Here is an 18,875-nt window from a genome sequence, read left to right as displayed (position 1 = left end):
TTTCTAGAATCTCGATAAATCATTAATTATATTTGTTTATTGTACATTATGATTAATTTTTATCAGATATTATTTGTATTTAATTTTCAATAAAATTTTTAAAATAACTTTTGATCGCACGATATGTAATGAGCAAACATAATTTACATATCTCCAGAATCCTTACAAAGATTACCTGAAGAGGACCCTCATTAATGTAAATCAACCATCAGCAAAGACAATTGGAATTTTAGTGTTGACTATTTGTAAATACATATTCCAAAATATCCAATTAATTTGATTCTCGACGCATGAAGAAATTTTTTCGTGTGCTTGAAACATGAGCATGTAGATCAGGACCGGTCCTAAGAACAATTCCACTGTTACTAAGGTTCTCTCAGACTATTTACTATTTAATCCATTCGATGAACAATAACTGTCATTAATGAACAGTAAATGTCTTTTGCATCTCCACCCCTACACTGAATAGCCCTAGCAATAGACAATAAAAGATTAATATTTTTTCTTTAAATAATACAAAATAATTTTATTTTTTAATTTCAGATAAAATTTTTAATCAATCTTGTTGTACCACTTTCTATTAAAAAAATTATTTTTATTCTTTTAATTTTTTCTTTTCACATGGTGCAGCACACCATTCCAAAACCTTTGCTTTTTTCACATGGTGCCGATGCACCATTCCAAAACCTTTTTTTTATTATAATTTTTTTCTCCTTCTTCTTTTCACATGGTGCCAACGCACCATTCCAAAAGCTATGTATTTTATTTTCTTTCTTTTTCAAGCTCAGCAGCTTTCTCTCACTTGAGCTCTGGAGGTAAGGCCTCAGACTCTGACAACATCAATAGCCGATCCGTGCAAAAATTCACAATTTTTCCTTAGTTATGTAGGTAAAGGATCGCCAACTCCTTAGTTAAAATCTCTCTCTCTCTCTCTCTCTCTCTCTCTCTCTCTCTCTCTCTCTCTCTCTCTCTCCCAAAAACAAATAACAAATTGTGCGATCTGGGCACGCAAGTGGAAGGAGGGGAATCGCAAGTGCGTGGAGGTGAAGGCGTTGTGGGGTGTAGCGGCAGCTGCAGCGAAGGAGGAACTGGATCTCTCCCATTTGTCTGTAGGTGTATCATCAGCCTCGGCGACGGATTCCGGCGAGAGCCGTTGAGTTCGAAGCCTGGGTTTTACATTTTTTAAATTTTTTATTATTTTTTTACATTTTTTTATTATTTTTTTACATTTTTTTATTAATATTTTTAATAATTTTATATTGTGGCTGACGTCGCCCTGACATCACCTTTCTGTCACGTTGCCTTCGGGCTCTCGGGTTGGCAACTCGTTTCGAGCCTCTCCTTTGAACCTGCTCGGGCTCCCTTGCCAGCACACGTTAGACCATCTCCCTAGGGCTATCTGGCCCTGGTCCAAAGCCAATCCACCAGGCAATAGCCCACGGTGGAACTGCTCTAAGGGTGTGCGAGGTATGCACCGCACAGGGACCCTTTTTATGGGGCTCGGAAATTTTAATAACCTATATAGTAAATACATATATAAAAAAAAACTTAAACATAATTAACAAAATTCCCATAGCTGCATGGCAGAGTTGGCAGGTGCTAGTTTTTCTAGTTACATAGCATGGGTTCGACCCCTGCCTTGCTAGTTTTTCTAGTTACATGGCAGGGGTCGAACCCTGCCTTACTAGTTTTTCTAGTTACATAGCATGGGTTCGACCCCTGCCTTCACATATCTCTTCTCTTTTAATTATGAATTTTATTTGGGGGTAACCATTTTGGGCCCTTTTAGCTACTCTTTTTCATGCTACACTTCACCCAAAAAAAATCTTTTTCTTGCTACACTATTTTTTTCTTGTTTTAAATATATGTAGTTAATTTCTTTCATTATAAAAGATCATTTTTGCTAATAAATATATAATTAAGAATATCATAATAAATTAGAATTCTTAAAAGGTTGAAGATATAATCTTTAAAAGCCCCCCATTTTTCTATACGATATCATTTAATCGTTTATTTTTTCATTGTTTAAACGTCACACCCCAAAAGTACTCCATTGATTACCGTTAGGTTAATTTGGTTTAATTGATTTAAGACACGAATCTCGAAATTTTGACAAATCTAACAACAATCAACCGGGGCGGAGTGAGAAACATCCTTACTTTAGGAGATGAGCAAAAATGCACTAAAAAAAACTGACAATTCATCATAAGTATGCTACTAATATCATAATCTGTGATTTGTTTAATACATAATTTTTTCTTGAGTTGAACTCTAGTAATAATAAGAGCAAGAATGGTCCTATTACAATATTTGTACGGTAATATGTTTACTACATAGCCACCACACCATGCTTTGTGTATTAAAAACTAAGGAGTTTCGAACCCAAAAACATAGGGGAAGCATATAAGTACGTAGACACCACATCATGCTTCATTTTTATTTATTTTATTTTGCACTATATCAATTTATACACGATGAAATATAAAAGAAAATATAGCAACAAAAATTCTAGACCATGTAAAGGTCTCCGTTTGAGTCTTGTACAAGGCCTCTAAAATTTCAGGACTAGTCCTGCGGTACATTACATATTCGTGTGTCCTAATAGAAATAGAAAAAAAAAAAGACTTTTTTTTTTTTTTTTTTTTGAAGTTTTCCTCCACTTACCGACTCATATTCCGAATAGATTAAAAAATTTCTCCAAGGCATGAGATTCAGTAGTTGGATTTTTTTTCTCTCAATACTACTTGTCGCGTTATCATTGCGTTAATAACATGTTTAGTCGTTCAGTACGGGGTTAAGATTGGTTTCGTTTTCAATGTTACTTGTAAAATTAATATAACTAGAGATTTTGAACTAAATTAATTTTTAAATTCAACATTATTCGTAGGTCCATGGAATTGAATCATCCAGAATAAAATTCAATCGGTTATTGTTCTATGAAAATCTTCAACCACTCCAGAAAAAAATATGTTAGAATTTTAAGTAGATGTAGCATGCCAAAAGATGTTTGGAAACAAGGACACTGAAATTATGAATTTAGTAAGTAGAAGGCCCTATTTTTGGACAGGTTTTTCAATCTACAAAGAACACAGTCGGTACACCAAGTCGTGTTTCCAATACATTGAAAATTTGCTCTTATTTATGTTCCTTTAAGTGTCTTTTAATTCTTTCAGCTTGTAAATTACAAAGGTAGACCAAAAATAAATAGGTTGCTAGACTGCAAAACTATTAGGGCCTATTTGGTACTCTACTTGAATTAGATCTTGTCACATCCCGGCCCGCGGCATATCACTTTCCGGGCCAGCTCCACTACCGTAGTACGATATTGTCCGTTTTGGGCTTACCATTCCCTCACGGTTTTGTTTTTGAAAACTCATGAGCAATTTCCCAGTGGTTAGTGCACCATTGAGTTTCTGGTCAGGAAACGGACATTGCGGTGCTGCACTTAAGTACACTTTTCTACCTCTCCGGCTATGCTCAGAAAGCCTCCTAGCAAGTGCAGCGTACTGAATCTCACCTCTCTCGATATCGAAATCCACGCCATCCAATACGGCGTCTCCTAGAGGCCTCGAGTTTGATTGCCCCCCTAAGAAGTTATTCCATATGTAGTCCGCTACACCTCTAGCATCATCTGCAGATGGTAGCGTGTAACTCTCCAAGCTGCCGCCAATCGAAAGCAGGACCTTAATGCCTTGGTTCTGGCAGTTTCTGATGCTGGTGCTCACTTTTTGACAGCCGTTAGACGCCGGATCACAGTGCCCGGCTAAGTTGATTTGAGGGGTCTGGCCATTGCCGAACTGTGAGAGGAATGCTATGTTTACAATCCGGTACCTTCCTGTGTGACATGTTGCTGTTAGTGTGCCCTCCCCTCCATTTTGTCCCCAATAAACCACAATGCGCCCGGCGAACGACCTCGAAACCAAAAATGGGAGAATCAGTAGGAAGGTAATGACAACTTTAGAACAAGACTTGGTAAACAGGGAAGCCATAGTAATCCTAAATTGCTAATTGGTACCAGTGGTTCCTTTAGTGTCTGTCTATTTAATATTTATAGATATATTCACAGATGTAATTAATTTTGGGTTCCGAATGCCGTGTTTTTCGTATTCGTGTCATTCTCGTTACATACTCAATATCTTAATGGTGGTATCATGTCACACCCTTTAAATGAATGGATAATATGACTCGACCCGCACTTGACCCGTTAATATTAACATTAATATGATTCAACCCGTTATTCATTAAAGAAAAAATATATTTTAAATCAATAAATAATCTAGAGTGATTCCAAATTTTTTGGGTTTGTAACGTGTTGACCCAAAACCCATTATTTTTGGGTCGTTTCGAGTCGGATGAATCTGTTGTGTAAGAAATCTCAGGTCTAAGAACGATTCCAAATCTAAGGTTCACATGATATAAGGTTCAAGTGATATTTTTTAGACTATTATAGTCCGTCTGCTAAGATTTTAGCTAATATAACATTCCGAATCCTTCTTTTAAAATCATTTATCCAACGAAACCGATTTAATTTCAATCCGGGTATGCCAAGAGTTGTAATGAGATTAACATTATGTTACCTCACTAAAGATATTTAGCGATGTGACTTCTTGTGAACACAGTTTAGCCATGATTCAAGGGCGAGGAACACGGTTTGGTCATGACTTCAAGTCACGACAGGTGCCATATTTTGTACTAGAAATAGACCATCAATAAAGTGGATCTAAGAAAGTTGTCTGAACTGCTAACTATATGGAGGTTGAGAAATAAACCATTAATTCGGAACGAGTAGATAACCGTGACTTGCCATCAATTGTCCCTATTTTAAAGAAAAAAAAAATCCAAATTCCTCAAGCAACATTACGCTATGGACCAACAATATGTGGCCAGAATTTGCTAATGGATCAACATATGTAATATTAATCAACGTGAGAAACATCAAGATTGCTTCCTTGCTAGGCCAGAAGCTAGCTTATAAGTTAGCTTGATATGAGATTAGGATAATAAGATTTGTTTAGTATATACTCCGGGCACTCTATATACTTCGAGAATTTTAACTATTATATCATTGCTCAAAGATACAATGACAAATATTTAACCGTTAACAATTTTAAAATATATGATAATTTGGAGCATCATAAAATTTTCAGAAGAATATTAACAGAATAAGATTGCTTTGAGTTGGAAAGTCTTAGAGCTTCCGTTCATTTTTCAGATAACCAGTTAATCACCAGCCTCTCGGGAACCAAAATCTCATGATGGAATTCAAAACCCGCCATGATAATGGGAACTTCAATAGTACAAAGGCACAAAATAGTAGTTCAAACATTTGGTCCAATAGGCTACCTATGCCTTTTATATTATAATCATGCATGCTAGGTCTTTCTAAATTGTTGTAGTATTTTTTTTTTTCTCTTTACAGTCTCTTTTACAATAAACTTTTTAGTATATTAGAAATACGGCTCAGTACACTAAGTGTTATAATACAAGTAATTGAAAGTTATTTTTCTTAAGTATCTAACTACTTGTATTATGATACTTGGTGTACCAATCGCGTCCCGGCACATTGAAAATCTCTCTTCTTTTACAGCTATACTATTTTGTTTAAAATTTAAGTTTTGATATGTTGCTCTGTACATATAATTTTCTTTTGTTTGTTCTGATCTCTTGATATTTAGTTTTTGACAGCCTTTTCCAACATGAATAAGGGAGGTGAATTGTCTACCCTCCCATTTCCATGCTCTCCTCATGCCTTCCTGTGATGTGTGGTCACGGTTAAGCCACGACAACATTTTATATTAATTTTTTTTATAGAAATAATAAAACAAAAAGTAATAGGAATATAAAATATTGATGTGGCTTAACTGTGACCACACAAACAGGATGGCATGGAGAGAGTATAGAAATGGGAGGGTAGACAATCCACCTCCATGAATAAATCACTCCTTGAATGCTACGTATTGAGATCTTTGCAATGCCCTCTTCGCTTTTAACTTTGTCGTGCTTCTGTTGTTGGGCAAGTACTGTAGGTGGCTTTCATTTACTCATCAATGTGAAGTGACTTGACTCGCAACTTCTTCTAAACATAATGCAAATGCAAAGTTGTAAAATATTTCCTTCATCGAATAAAACAAGTCACGTGTAGGAAACAACTTTTTGTATTAATGAATGTTTAGGGTTACATTTCTATGGTTTAATCTCTTATAAGAATATTTCTCTTATTCAAATTTCCAATATTGAGATTTGATCCCATGGTGCCAAACACTTGATCTTGAACTAGGATGTGATTTGGTCAAAAACTGTCGAGACTTGATCTTAAACAAATTGGGACCACAAGTAGTGTCATGTGGTGGGGCGATCTTCGGTTTTAGTGGTTGATGACTCGGCATGTGTTTGTTGCGCTTGTTGATTCTCCACAAGTTTGATGAAGAACACAAAAGTGTTCGTGACTTTGGAGTTTGCTTTGGCAAGAGAGCTTTCTGGTTCCTTCAAAGGGTTGGACTTGCTTCGTTTCTCTCTTTCATAGCTTGAACTGAACCTAGTATTTACAGCCAAGGGATTGAGTTTTAGTTTAGAAATCCCAATATGAATCTCGTGATTTTTGGGATTAAATTTATGATTTGATAACTTGAGCTAATTATTTAATTTATCTTTTAATTTTATCAAAATCTTTAATAGGAAATTAAATCCTAATTGATATAATTTGATCAAATTAGGTTAATTTGTCTCTTTTTGTACTTGATTTGATTTGCTTGAGAAAGTTTCATATGTTGACATGTGTCACTCTTGATAACTCATTCAATTTTGATGAGTCACATCTCATGTGTGTAATTTGTGGAACCCATGATGTGCGCCACATAACCTTTGCTGGGTTAAAATCTAATTTGTTGATGAACAATTATTTCATCGAAATTTCAATATTTACAGGTCTGGCCATATTTGTAGGAAGTGATGCACAGATTTTCAACTCCGTTTTCTACATAGATTTCAGCGTGATACTTATTGTCTCAAATGTCCTTTAAGCTTAACAACGTTCTTCTGGAACGTAGAGAATAAAAAGCCTCTTAAATGGTCAAAATAGTGTCATTGGACAACATGTTACGAACCTTACCGTATCATTCAATCATGTTGGATGGACTTGAGAGGGTTGTCAGAGATGCATTCTTAGGTATGAAGTTAGTGAAATAGACGCGTTCACGCAAAACAGTGTGCATGATTGCACTATCAACTACAGTGGGCTGAGACCACCAAGGGCCAATATGGATGGTAAGGATCGAAGGCAAACCAAGTCCAAGTGGGATTGGGCTGGACCAAGGGGACACCCCAATGTCGTTGGGTGTGATCGCCGGTCATAGGAACCAGCACCACCGCTTTAGGAAGCTGTATCCATGGTCGGGGACAGTTGGTGTAAAACCCTAAGTTCGTAAACCAAATTGGTGCAAAACCCTAATTAATTCTTTTACAAAAGCAATCAAATATGCACATAAAGGTTTAACAAAATAGTTTGAGATGTTTTAAATTTAAAAATATACAAACACAACATAAAGAACATAGGCAAATAAAAATAATTGGCAATAAGGGTTATGAAAATGATTTTTGAACGATTAGGACTTTAGTTTTCATCCTTAATTTTTTTTTTTTGCCTACGCAATCGATATACACGATGATACAAGACAATTTAGATGCTTAACTTTTGTCAACCTAAAGGCATGATATCTGCTCTTTAAGTTGTTGATTTTCCTAAACAACGAATTAGGCATGGGTGTCTACTCTAACTCTTTTCATGCTCGAAGTATTTAGCATGGTATCTGCTAAGTTGCACTCTGAGAAAGCATAAAACAATGGAAATCGACAAACACAAAAATCCTAGAACATGGTATCTATTTTAGTTATTCATGATAATTAATTCCAAGAACCGTAACAAGTTCACTTGTTACTAGGCATAGATAAAAGACTCGATCATCCAAATTTACCTATGTAACGAACTCAATCACAAAGCTATTCTATGGTGATCAATAATAAAATAACTCAACAAGATTGGAGTTAAAATAGGAATTAACCATTAAAGCATCAATAGATTGTTTTGTAACAAAGTATAATGAAAATACTCAAGGAAACATGATTAGGACTTCAACCTAACTATGGAATTTAGTTAATCATAATGTAAATGGGTAACAAAGCCATGCAAAACAGAAAATAAAAAGGAGAAGAAGAAACTCCTCAATGATAAATTGTAGAACAATGCTTAGGTCTTTCCTCTTCCTTCCTTTTGCTGTGGGTTATTCCTTCTCTGTTTTGGTGGTTGCTATTCCCAAACCATAAAATTCTATAGAAAATAAACATCCGTAGCTTTCCAGAGATATATGTTAAATCTCCTGGTTCTTCCCGAGTCATACAATTTAATCCACGAACTCGACTGATCGGCAGAGGCTGTGCTGACGACATGGAATTGCAAACTGTTTTTAGTCTCAATACTTTCTTTTTAGCTTCTTTTCCTCTCTTTACCTGTTACAACCTACAAAATATATATAGAATGTAAAACCTATATAAAAGATTAAAATAAAGGTGTAAACAAGGAGAATTAATATGTATATAATAGCGAATTTACGAGCATAACACACAGTTGGAAATAAAACTATGAAACAAGAGAGAATGTAGAGAGACAAAAGAGAAATTGGTGGAGAAATCAAGGTGCCATTTCCTTCTTATTAGAGTGCCTATTATAGGCGTAGGATTTACGTAGAAAAGTGTTGAACTATTGGGATGACATATTGACCCGGAAGGTGAATAGCTATATAATGAATAATATTTGCAACACTCCTCTTTGGATTTTCACCAATCAATAATAGTTGCCTCGATAAAACCTTCCTTGGAAAACCTAGTGGGACAAACCAAAGTAAAGGAGAAAAATCAAGCACAACTTAGAAAACATTGATAAGGTTTTGGACGCGCATAATGTTGCCTCTCTAAAATTAATTTTGACAGGAAAAACCTAGTGGGATAAAAACCTAGTCGAAGGGAAAAGAGCACAAAGCTTTTGTATAGCATATTGTCGAAGATTTAGCATATTGTCGAAGATTCCCTTTGATGAATAAATTTGATAAATAAGTGACTCCCCCTAATGGTCTTGATTCGACTTGTCATCATTGTCAAGTGTGAAGTAATGTGCTTCAGTATTAAGTTTGGTTAGGGCTTGACCTAGGGAAGTGCAGAAGTTTACTGGCATTTGACAACAGCCATTTGTGTTCCAACAAAGACCAAATACAAAATAAAAACTAGGAATTAAAATAAACAAAGAGTAGTATAAAGCTCCATGGTAAATGTAAATTATATATACAAATATCCTTGAAGGCTCTTCAAGAGTCATACTAAAACTTTTAACTCTTTTAAGGGTATGTTGCAACAATATAATTTAGTTCGAACTAACAAATGTACTCGTTGAGGCAATTTATCTAGAATAGGTGTTGAGTACATATTTTGAGCTTTATGCTCTTCATTTGAAATCTTTGATAAGGAATTTCATGGCACTCTCTATTCCTTATGAAATTGGAGAGAGAGAGAGAGAGAGAGCAAAACTTAAAATCTCAAGTATTATGTAGTCTCCACATGCTAGAAGTCTCATGTTTCAAATAACACTGCACTTATAAAAATGTGGTTTCTCCTACAATAGCAGACTATGTCTCTACCAAGAAGTGTTATGCCATAATGATTTATTTCACTTCATCACATGCACCCAAGAATACCATTTGGGTTTACTATAGGTTTCCTTATTCCACATTTTTCAGTGGCTCTCAAAAATGGATCTTGTATCTTTCCAATTTGACCAACCCTTTACTTTGTTTGACATTAATGGTAAAACGTGATTGAATAGCTCTTAATGATATGAGTAACTACTATAATCAAAATTATCAAGTATCATTAATTTGTGATCCAATAATTCTCATTTTCATGCGGATGCTTAATTTATAAGTATTCTCAATGCTTGAGTACAAGTGCCTCTTCGGGGCTTACATAGTCATGACAAACAAATGAAGATGAATTGCTTAGAGAATTGGATCATAACCTATGGAGCGTCATTTAAATCAGACTTGAAATCTTCAATCTTCACTTCTGGGGATTTCAAAGTTTGGAACTTATATATTTGTCATGTTTCAAGCAGGCAACAGATTAATCCACGTCACTTATGAGACAAGAGTGGATGTATCAACGCTGATTCATGACATTATTTGAATCCAATTTGTCACACGGTGCGAAAAATTGTCTCATCAAAAGTGACAAGCCACAAAACTATGGTGAATATATATAAGCACAACTAAAAAATACATCGACTTGAATTCCAATTTTAATGGATGAAAACCATCTTTTTGTACACAATTACTTGTTGGTTGAAAAATATAACCAAACAAATCATGATGATGCATGTGATCGAGATGCATCTCCCAAGCAGAAATTAATTGGCAATGACTAAAATGCTTAGAGCTTCTGGTGAGCCATGAGAAGTTGTGTGCTCAAATCGATAGTATAGCCGGTAGTATCTGTCATAGAGGTATATAGGTGAAGCGATATAAGATCTACTAGATTAATTTGTTAACCAAGAAAACTGTAATATAAATATTAGTAGAAACGTAAGATGTAGACTCAGAGAGAGAGAGAGAGAGAGAGAGCATACTCTTTGTGGATTCATACTAGCTGCAGCAAACATATATATTAAGTTTTCCAATGGAATTCCAATTCCCTGAACTCCAAGGTCCCCTAGGCCAAGGATACGACTGCCATCTGTGAGGACGATTATGTCTACCTGCAACATAGAGTTGAAAATGAAGACCAGTTACAAACTGAAAGGACTTAGAAACATAGGAAATCTTCAAAATCAAGAATAATCCCAACAGAGAAGCATCAAGATATGCTGCATTTTGACAGCACGACAGAGAGTTTGTGTGTCTTTGGATGGAGATCTCAATCATATAATACAAACTAGATGGATGAAGTGAAATAGTGCATCGGTGTGTTGTGCAACCTTCGTAAACCATAAAATCTCAATAAAAAAGTTTATAGAATGAAAATAAGGTCAGCAATGTTTTATAGCACGGAATGTTAGGCGGTCAAGCATCAACTCGTGCAAAAAATGAGTGGCGGAAATGAGAATTCTTCATTGGATGTGTGGGCACACTAGAAATGACATGATTAAAAATAAGGATATCTAAAGTAAGTAGTAGGAGGAGCCACAATTGAAGATAAGATTAGAAAAAAAATCAGTTAAGTGGTTTGGAACGAAACCTACACATGTTTCAGTTAAAAAATGCAATTATGAGACAAGGTTAGGGAAAAGAAGTAGAGGATGACCTAGGAAGACGTGAACAGAGACTTCAAGAAAAAACAAAGTTCTTGGAGCTAATCCAAGACTTGGTGCAAAACCAAACAATGGTATTATTCTAGAATTAATAGAGTTTACCCCACTTAGTGGGATGAGGTTTTTGATGAGCGCATATGTTACTACTTATCTTACTCCGAAAGCTACATTTTCTTGTGCTATGTTTGTTCAAAATGAATGAAATTACATGGTTTTGAGAAAAATATGAATTCAATCCTTTTAAGTTCAATTCAAGTGAAGTAGCTGAAATTTGGTTTTGTTCAGTAAGTGGATTGAGTTAAAATGTGTTTGTCAATTTTTTTAGGTCAAAATTGGTTTTAAGTGATAATCACAAGTTGGGTTATTTTTCATTACATTTTTTTTTGCTCATCTAAATCTTATGCAGGTCATTCCTTTAGAAATTAGACAGCAGTTTATTTGGTTGAATTTTTGTGCAGGGATCATATTGTTTTAAAAGTCTAAAAGGAGGTTTGACAAGTCAACAAAATGTGGAAGACATGCCTTGCACATGATTTATTCAATTGCACAAAGGCTGGCCTTATCATCTCATTTACACCGACAGATGAAAGAAAGGCCTAACCCAATTTTTCTGGAGCAAACCGCCACATACAATTGCAGCAGAGCAAGGGGTTTAGGGTGATCAAATTCAAAAAGAGATGGAAACCCAACTTCCTAGATCAAATTCCAGTTTGAGGGTCTCAACCAAAAGTATGAACATGAGATATTTATTTGATCATTTTGATCTGTTATGGAGATTGGCCAAGTTGCAAATCTGGTGGATGTCCATTTGGGAGATGTGATTGCTAGTCAACACGTAGCAGATCATTGAAGAGGCAAATTAATTCATTCTTGTGAATTAATGGGTTTTAAAACCTTTGTCGGTTACGGAAAAGGAAGGAGAAGTGGGAAGAAAAAAAAAGAAAAGAGAACTGATTAATATTTTGGAGAAGAGGCAGGGGACTGACGGAAGACAATTGCAACAAAGCACAAGGATTTTTCAGCGTTTTTTCTTAACTCAATTTTCTTCTCATTTTTATTATGAATACAATGATAATTTCATCTATGTTTCGAACTAATTTTCCTTAGCTAGGGTTACGATGTAGCCATGACTATGAATGCTTATATTCTCAAGTGAATTATTGCAAGTTTTCAATTTCATTGAGTATCGTTTGCTGTGTTTATATCCTTAGTTTTAGTCTTGGTGATTAGCTACCATCTTGACTTTTACTTGGTAAATTTGATGCAAGTTGTGCAGATGCCATGTTTTCAACTTGAGTGATAGCTTCTTGCAAATAGATATCATGAATTTCCTAGTAGTAGATGCCATACTTTAGGATTTGTGTAGTCTTTATATAAATTTCCACTGATCGTAATGAGTTTCATTATGTTAAACTATTCCAGATGCCATGGATGGTTGCATATTGGGATATACGTAATAGTCTAGATGCCATAGATATTACATGTGTTAGAGAGATTTGACTATCAATGAGGTTGAGTACTTGTTAATAATTCACTGCAGAAAATAAGTTGGATTAGTTATGGTCAGTCGGATGTTCTAGCATTTTACTCGACTGAATTACAATTGTGTTCTTGGCTGCCACATTTTGCGTTGTGAACAAATTTTCTTGTTTTCATTCGTTTTTACTATTAGTTTTAATTTTCAAATCCATCTTTCATCAATCTTTGCTAATTTTACTTCGTTGCAATTGGATTTAAGTTAGTTGATAAGAATTAAATCATTTTCTAAGGTACGATATTAAGTGCTTACTTTCTATACTATCGATCGATTCGTACGCTTGCGAGCATAAAATTTGGAACTAAATTGGACTAATTTCGGTTAGTTTAAATTTCGCAACAGTTTTGTTGTACTGTATGAGTAGAGTGAGACTAAATGAAAATTCTGAAATTCAATCATGTTGCAATGTGAGATAGAGATTGTTGCACGACTGACTGAATATATATTCCTAGTAGAAAAAAAAAAAAAAACATTAATGTTGCACAACTGATTGAATATATATATTCAAAGTAGGAAATAAAACATTATACAAAAGGTACTTTGTTACAAATATAGATTGTTCCAAGTATACTTAACAAGTTCAAGCTGCTACCCAAATAAAGGACATACATTGCAACATTTGCATTATAATATAAAATCTTCTTGAATCAAAAATCTGTCACTACATTCTGAGAAAAGAAGCAGCCAGAAGGCCCATCATTGGGCAGGAATGCTAACTTCACAACCCTTGCTGCACCTTCTTCGACAGGCAGGACGCCGGAATTGGAGTTTATATCTGTTTTGACAAATCCGGGGCAGACACAATTGATACGAAAATCGGCGTACTTCTTGGCTAGAACACGTCTATATGCATTCATTGCTGCCTTTGAGAGTATATAGCTAGACATATGAGAAGGCCAGCCTTTGGTCTCAAGCGAACCCTCCTTGAAGTCTTCTAGAAACTGAGTCAGCACCTCGTCTATTCGCTCTTCTGTTAGGTTCTCGACATCACTGAAGACTCCTTTAACCCTGTCACTAGGTATTTTGTTTAAGTTGCCCATGGAGGATGAAACGTTAACAATTCTTGGTGATTCGGATGACCGGAGGAGTGGAATAAGCGCTTCGGTTGTTCGTTTAGCGCCGTAATAGTTTATTTGCACGCATTCTTTTGCTAACTCATAATTTTCAGTCATCACTTTATTCCAATCAATTGTTTCTTTCTGCATCACACACGCCCCAAACATCAGTCATCAATCTATCACAGTGAAAATCTTGTCCAGAATAATATCACGCATAATCATTTCATTTGCTAGTAAAATGGCTTGTGAGAAGAATTCTAGCCACAAAAGGTGGCCTTGTGAGAAGAATTATGTCCAACACTTACCCAACCAGAAGCTACTGCAGCTTTAAAAGCATCAGCATCCAAAATGGATCCACCAACCCCTGCATTGTTCACCTGTGCAGTGCAAAGCACAAATCTTTCAATATTTGTTTTACTTCAGCAACTCAAACTATTGAAAAGCAAGAAATTCTAGAAAATGGAAATTAAAGGTCAGTTTGGGTAGATCCTTTAGATGTTCTTATAACCAACTCAAAATCCAATTAATGAGTTAGACAAACTTTATTTGATTCAAGCGATATTCTAATTAATCTAATCTAAAAACTTGGCTACGCCCAAAAGCCCAAGTCTTCAAAGACAGAAACTTTTTAAAAAATGAGCTATGATCGTACCAGGATATCGAGTTTCCCGAACTGGGTTTTAATGAACTCCGCGAGAGGAGCAATGGTTGAGGGGTTAGCCACATCAAGTTGATGAAAAACCACTTCACCTCCCAAACCGGACTGTTTGAGTTTCTCAACAGCTTCAAGACCCCTCTTCTCATCTCTAGCTGTTAAAACCACTGTTATTCCATCTGATGCCAACTGCTTGACAATCCCGAATCCTATTCCTTTGTTTGCCCCTGTCACAACTGCACACCTGAAAAATTCACACGCATAACGAAACACCAAATTCAGAACAAATTAACAACAACGAAATTAGAAACAAAAACAAAGAGTGAGAAATTGTTATGGAGTGGCCACCGCTTTGTTGCTTCTGCCATTGATAATGATTCGATATCGATCGGGTTGATCAGTCGGTAGTTAGATATCGTTTGTCTGCTTATATAGAGTGTTAGAGCTTTGTTTTGTATGTTTAGATAAAAATTAGAAGAAAGTGGACTTTTCTTTGCACAACGAAAAGAACTCTGGGTGATGCAGCTGCCCACGTTATCCAAAAATTTTTGTGGTGTACTTCGGATTCTCTTTGTAGAATCTCGATAAATCATTAATTATATTTGTTTATTGTATATTATGATTAATTTTTATCAAATATTATTTATGTTTAATTTTAAATAAAATTTTTAAAATAATTTTTTATCGCACGATATGTAATAAGCAAATATAATTTACATATCTCCAAAATCCTTACAAAGATTACCTGAAGAGGACCCTCATTCATGTAAATCAACCATCAGCAAAGACAATTGGAATTTTAGTGTTGACTATTTGTAAATACATATTCCAAAATATCCAATTAATTTGATTCTCGGTGCATGAAGAAATTTTTTCATGTGCTTGAAACATGAGCCTGTACATCAGAACCGGTCCTAAGAACAATTCCACTGTTACTAAGGTTCTCTTGGACTATTTACTATTTAATTCATTCGATGAACAATAACTGCCCTTAATGAACAGTAACTGTCGTTTGCATCTCCACCCCTACACTGAATAGCCCTGGCAATAGACAATAAAATATTAATATTTTTTTAAAAATAATACAAAATAATTTTATTTTGCAATTTCAGATAGGATTTTTAATCAATCTCGTTGTATCACTTTCTATTAAAAAAATTATTTTTATTTTTTTAATTTTTTCTTTTCACATGGTGCCAACGCACCATTCCAAAAGCTATGTATTTTATTTTCTTTCTTTTTCAAGCTCAGCAGCTCTCTCTCACTTGAACTTCGGAGGCAAGGCCTCAGACTCTGACAACATCAATAGCCGATCCGTGCAAAAGTTCACAATTTTTCCTTAGTTATGTAGGTAAAGGATCGCCAACTCCTTAGTTAAAATCTCTCTCTCTCTCTCTCTCTCTCTCTCTCCCAAAAACAAATAACAAATTGTGCGATCTGGGCACGCAAGTGGAAGGAGGGGAATCGCAAGTGCGTGGAGGTGAGGCGGTGTGGGGTGTAGTGGCAGCTGCAACGAATGAGGGACTGGATCTCTCCCATTTGTCTGTAGGTGTATCATCAGCCTCGGCGACGGACTCCGGCGATAGCCGTTGAGTTCGAAGCCTGGGTTTTACATTTTTTTAATTTTTTATTATTTTTTTACATTTTTTTATTAATATTTTTAATAATTTTATATTGTGGCTGACGTTGCCCTGACATCAGCCTTTTGTCACGTTGCCTTCAGGCTCTCGGGTTGGCAACTCGTTTCGAGCCTCTCCCTTGAGCCCACTCGGGCTCCCTTGCCAGCACACGTTGGACCATCTCCCTAGGGCTATCTGGCCCTGGTCCAAAGCCAATCCATCAAGCAATAGCCTATGGTGGAACTGCTCTAAGGGTGTGCGAGGTATGCACCGCACATGGCCCCTTTTTATGGGGCTCGGAAATTTTAATAACCTATATAGTAAATACATATATAAAAAAACGTAAGCGTAAACGTAATTAACAAAATTCCCATAGCTGCATGGCAGAGTTGGCAGGTGCTAGTTTTTCTAGTTACATAGCATGGGTTCGACCCCTGCTTTCACATATCTTTTCTCTTTTAATTATGAATTTTATTTGGGCCTTTTTAGCTAGACTCTTTTTCATGCTACACTTCACCCAAAAAAAATCTTTTTCTTGCTACACTATTTTTTTTCTTGTTTTAAATATATGTAGTTAATTTCTTTCATTATAAAAGATCACTTTTGCTAATAAATATATAATTAAGAATATCATAATAAGTTAGAATTCTTAAAAGGTTGAAGATATAATCTTTAAAAGCCCCCCATTTTTCTATACGATATCATTTAATCGTTTATTTTGTCATTGTTTAAACGTCACACCCCAAAAGTACTCCATTGATTACCGTTAGGTTAATTTGGTTTAATTGATTTAAGAGACGAATCTCGAAATTTTGACAAATCTAACAACAATCAACCGGGGTGGAGTGAGAAACATCCTTACTTTACGAGGTGAGCAAAAATGCACTAAAAAAACCAACAATTCATCATAAGTATGCTACTAATATCATAATCTGTGATTTGTTTAATACATAATTTTTTCTTGAGTTGAACTCTAGTAATAATAAGAGCAAGAATGGTCCTATTACAATATTTGTACGGTAATATGTTTACTACATAGCCACCACACCATGCTTTTTGTATTAAAAACTAAGGAGTTTCGAACCCAAAAACATAGGGGAAGCATATAAGTACGTAGACACCACATCATGCTTCATTTTTATTTATTTTATTTTGCACTATACCAATTTATACACGATGAAATATAAAAGAAAATATAGCAACAAAAATTCTAGACCATGTAAAGGTCTCCGTTTGAGTCTTGTACAAGGCCTCTAAAATTTCAGGACCAGTCCTGCGGTACATTACATATTCGTGTGTCCTATTAGAAATAGAAAAAAAAAAAAAAAAGTCTTTTGTTTTTTTTTTGAAGTTTTCCTCCACTTACCGACTCATATTCCGAATAGATTAAAAAATTTCTCCAAGGCATGAGATTCTGTAGTTGGATTTTTTTTCTCTCAATACTACTTGTCGCGTTATCATTGCGTTAATAAAATGTTTAGTCGTTTAGTACGGGGTTAAGATTGGTTTCTTTTTCAATGTTACTTGTAAAATTAATATAACTAGAGATTTTGAACTAAATTAATTTTTAAACTTAACATTATTCGTAGGTCCATGGAATTGAATCATCCAGAATAAAATTCAATCGGTTATTGTCCTATGAAAATCTTCAACCACTCCAGAAAAAAATATGTTAGAATTTTAAGTAGATGTAGCATGCCAAAAGATGTTTGGAAACAAGGACACTGAAATTATGAATTTAGTAAGTAGAAGGCCCTATTTTTGGACAGGTTTTTCAATCTACAAAGAACGCAGTCGGTACACCAAGTCATGTTTCCAATACATTGAAAATTTTTCTTATTTATGTTCCTTTTAGTGTCTTTTAATTCTTTCAGCTTGTAAATTACAAAGGTAGACCAAAAATAAATAGGTTGCTAGATTGCAAAACTATTAGGGTCTATTTGGTACTCTACTTGAATTAGATCTTGTCACATCCCAGCCTACGGAGGATCACTTCCCGGGCCAGCTCCACTACCGTAGTACGATATTGTCCGCTTTGGGCTTACCATTCCCTCACGGTTTTGTTTTTGGAAACTCACGAGCAACTTCCCAGTGGGTCACCCATCATGGGATTACTCTAGCTCCCTTCTCGCTTAACTTCGGAGTTCCTACAGAACCCGAAGCCAATGAGCTCCTAAAAGGCCTCGTGCTAGGTAGGAATGAGAATATACATATAAGGATCACACCCCTGGACGGTGTGGTATGTCACAATCCACCCCCTTAAGGGCCCGACGTCCTTGTCGGCACACACGCGGCCAGGGTTAGGCTCTGATATCAATTGTCACATCCCGGCCCGATGCGGATCACTTCTTGGCCCAACTCCACCACCGTAGCACGATATTGTCCGCTTTGGGCTTACCATTCTGTTGACTCTAAAAATTACAAAACCTACGTGGCACGCAGGCCGAGTAACTAATAAGCTAACTACGTCCTTCGGTTGAATGCGGGGCATGCCAACTCGTCGGCCGAGCTTGGCCGAGGAGTAAAATTTGTTGATGTCACGTTGAGCGCGTCGTTGGCCTCTTTATCTTGCGATTGCGACCGAGGAAGGAACACTCTCGGTCTCTGGGTTCTACAGCCTGAAGACAAGGCTACTAATTCTGCGGAGTTCACAAATCGT

The 18,875-nt window shown here is 35.7% G+C and overlaps 2 protein-coding genes across 2 annotated transcripts; both read right to left on the bottom strand.

The window, feature by feature from the left end:
• Positions 1–3,117: 3,117 nt before the first annotated feature.
• Positions 3,118–4,009, bottom strand: LOC148695793 (basic endochitinase-like). Its single transcript, XM_088696336.1, has one exon. It carries the CDS (start codon positions 3,987–3,989, stop codon positions 3,267–3,269), a length of 723 nt encoding a protein of 240 aa, XP_088552462.1. The 5' UTR covers positions 3,990–4,009; the 3' UTR covers positions 3,118–3,266.
• Positions 4,010–13,362: 9,353 nt separating this feature from the next.
• LOC137733655 ((+)-neomenthol dehydrogenase) lies at positions 13,363–15,103 on the bottom strand. Its single transcript, XM_068472801.2, has 4 exons — positions 14,946–15,103; positions 14,595–14,841; positions 14,248–14,319; positions 13,363–14,083 (listed from the first exon to the last, which is right to left on the bottom strand). Exons 1-4 carry the CDS (start codon positions 14,963–14,965, stop codon positions 13,532–13,534), a joined length of 891 nt encoding a protein of 296 aa, XP_068328902.2. The 5' UTR covers positions 14,966–15,103; the 3' UTR covers positions 13,363–13,531.
• Between the last annotated feature and the right edge of the window lie 3,772 nt (positions 15,104–18,875).

This window comes from Pyrus communis, chromosome 7, assembly GCF_041283825.1.
Source record: "Pyrus communis isolate YQ-2024b chromosome 7, ASM4128382v1, whole genome shotgun sequence".
NCBI classification, from domain to species: domain Eukaryota; kingdom Viridiplantae; phylum Streptophyta; class Magnoliopsida; order Rosales; family Rosaceae; genus Pyrus; species Pyrus communis.
Note: the sequence above shows the minus strand (reverse complement) of the source record. Positions and strands in the feature narration are given on the sequence as shown.

Coding starts and splice junctions, on each gene's coding strand:
- LOC148695793 (XM_088696336.1), bottom strand. CDS start 3,989: ATGGCTTCCCTGTTTACCAAGTCTTGTTCTAAAGTTGTCATTACCTTC.
- LOC137733655 (XM_068472801.2), bottom strand. CDS start 14,965: ATGGCAGAAGCAACAAAGCG. Junction 14,842..14,945: donor ATGGCAGAAGCAACAAAGCG/GTGGCCACTCCA, acceptor TGAATTTTTCAG/GTGTGCAGTTGTGACAGGGG. Junction 14,320..14,594: donor TCGGGAAACTCGATATCCTG/GTACGATCATAG, acceptor TGCACTGCACAG/GTGAACAATGCAGGGGTTGG.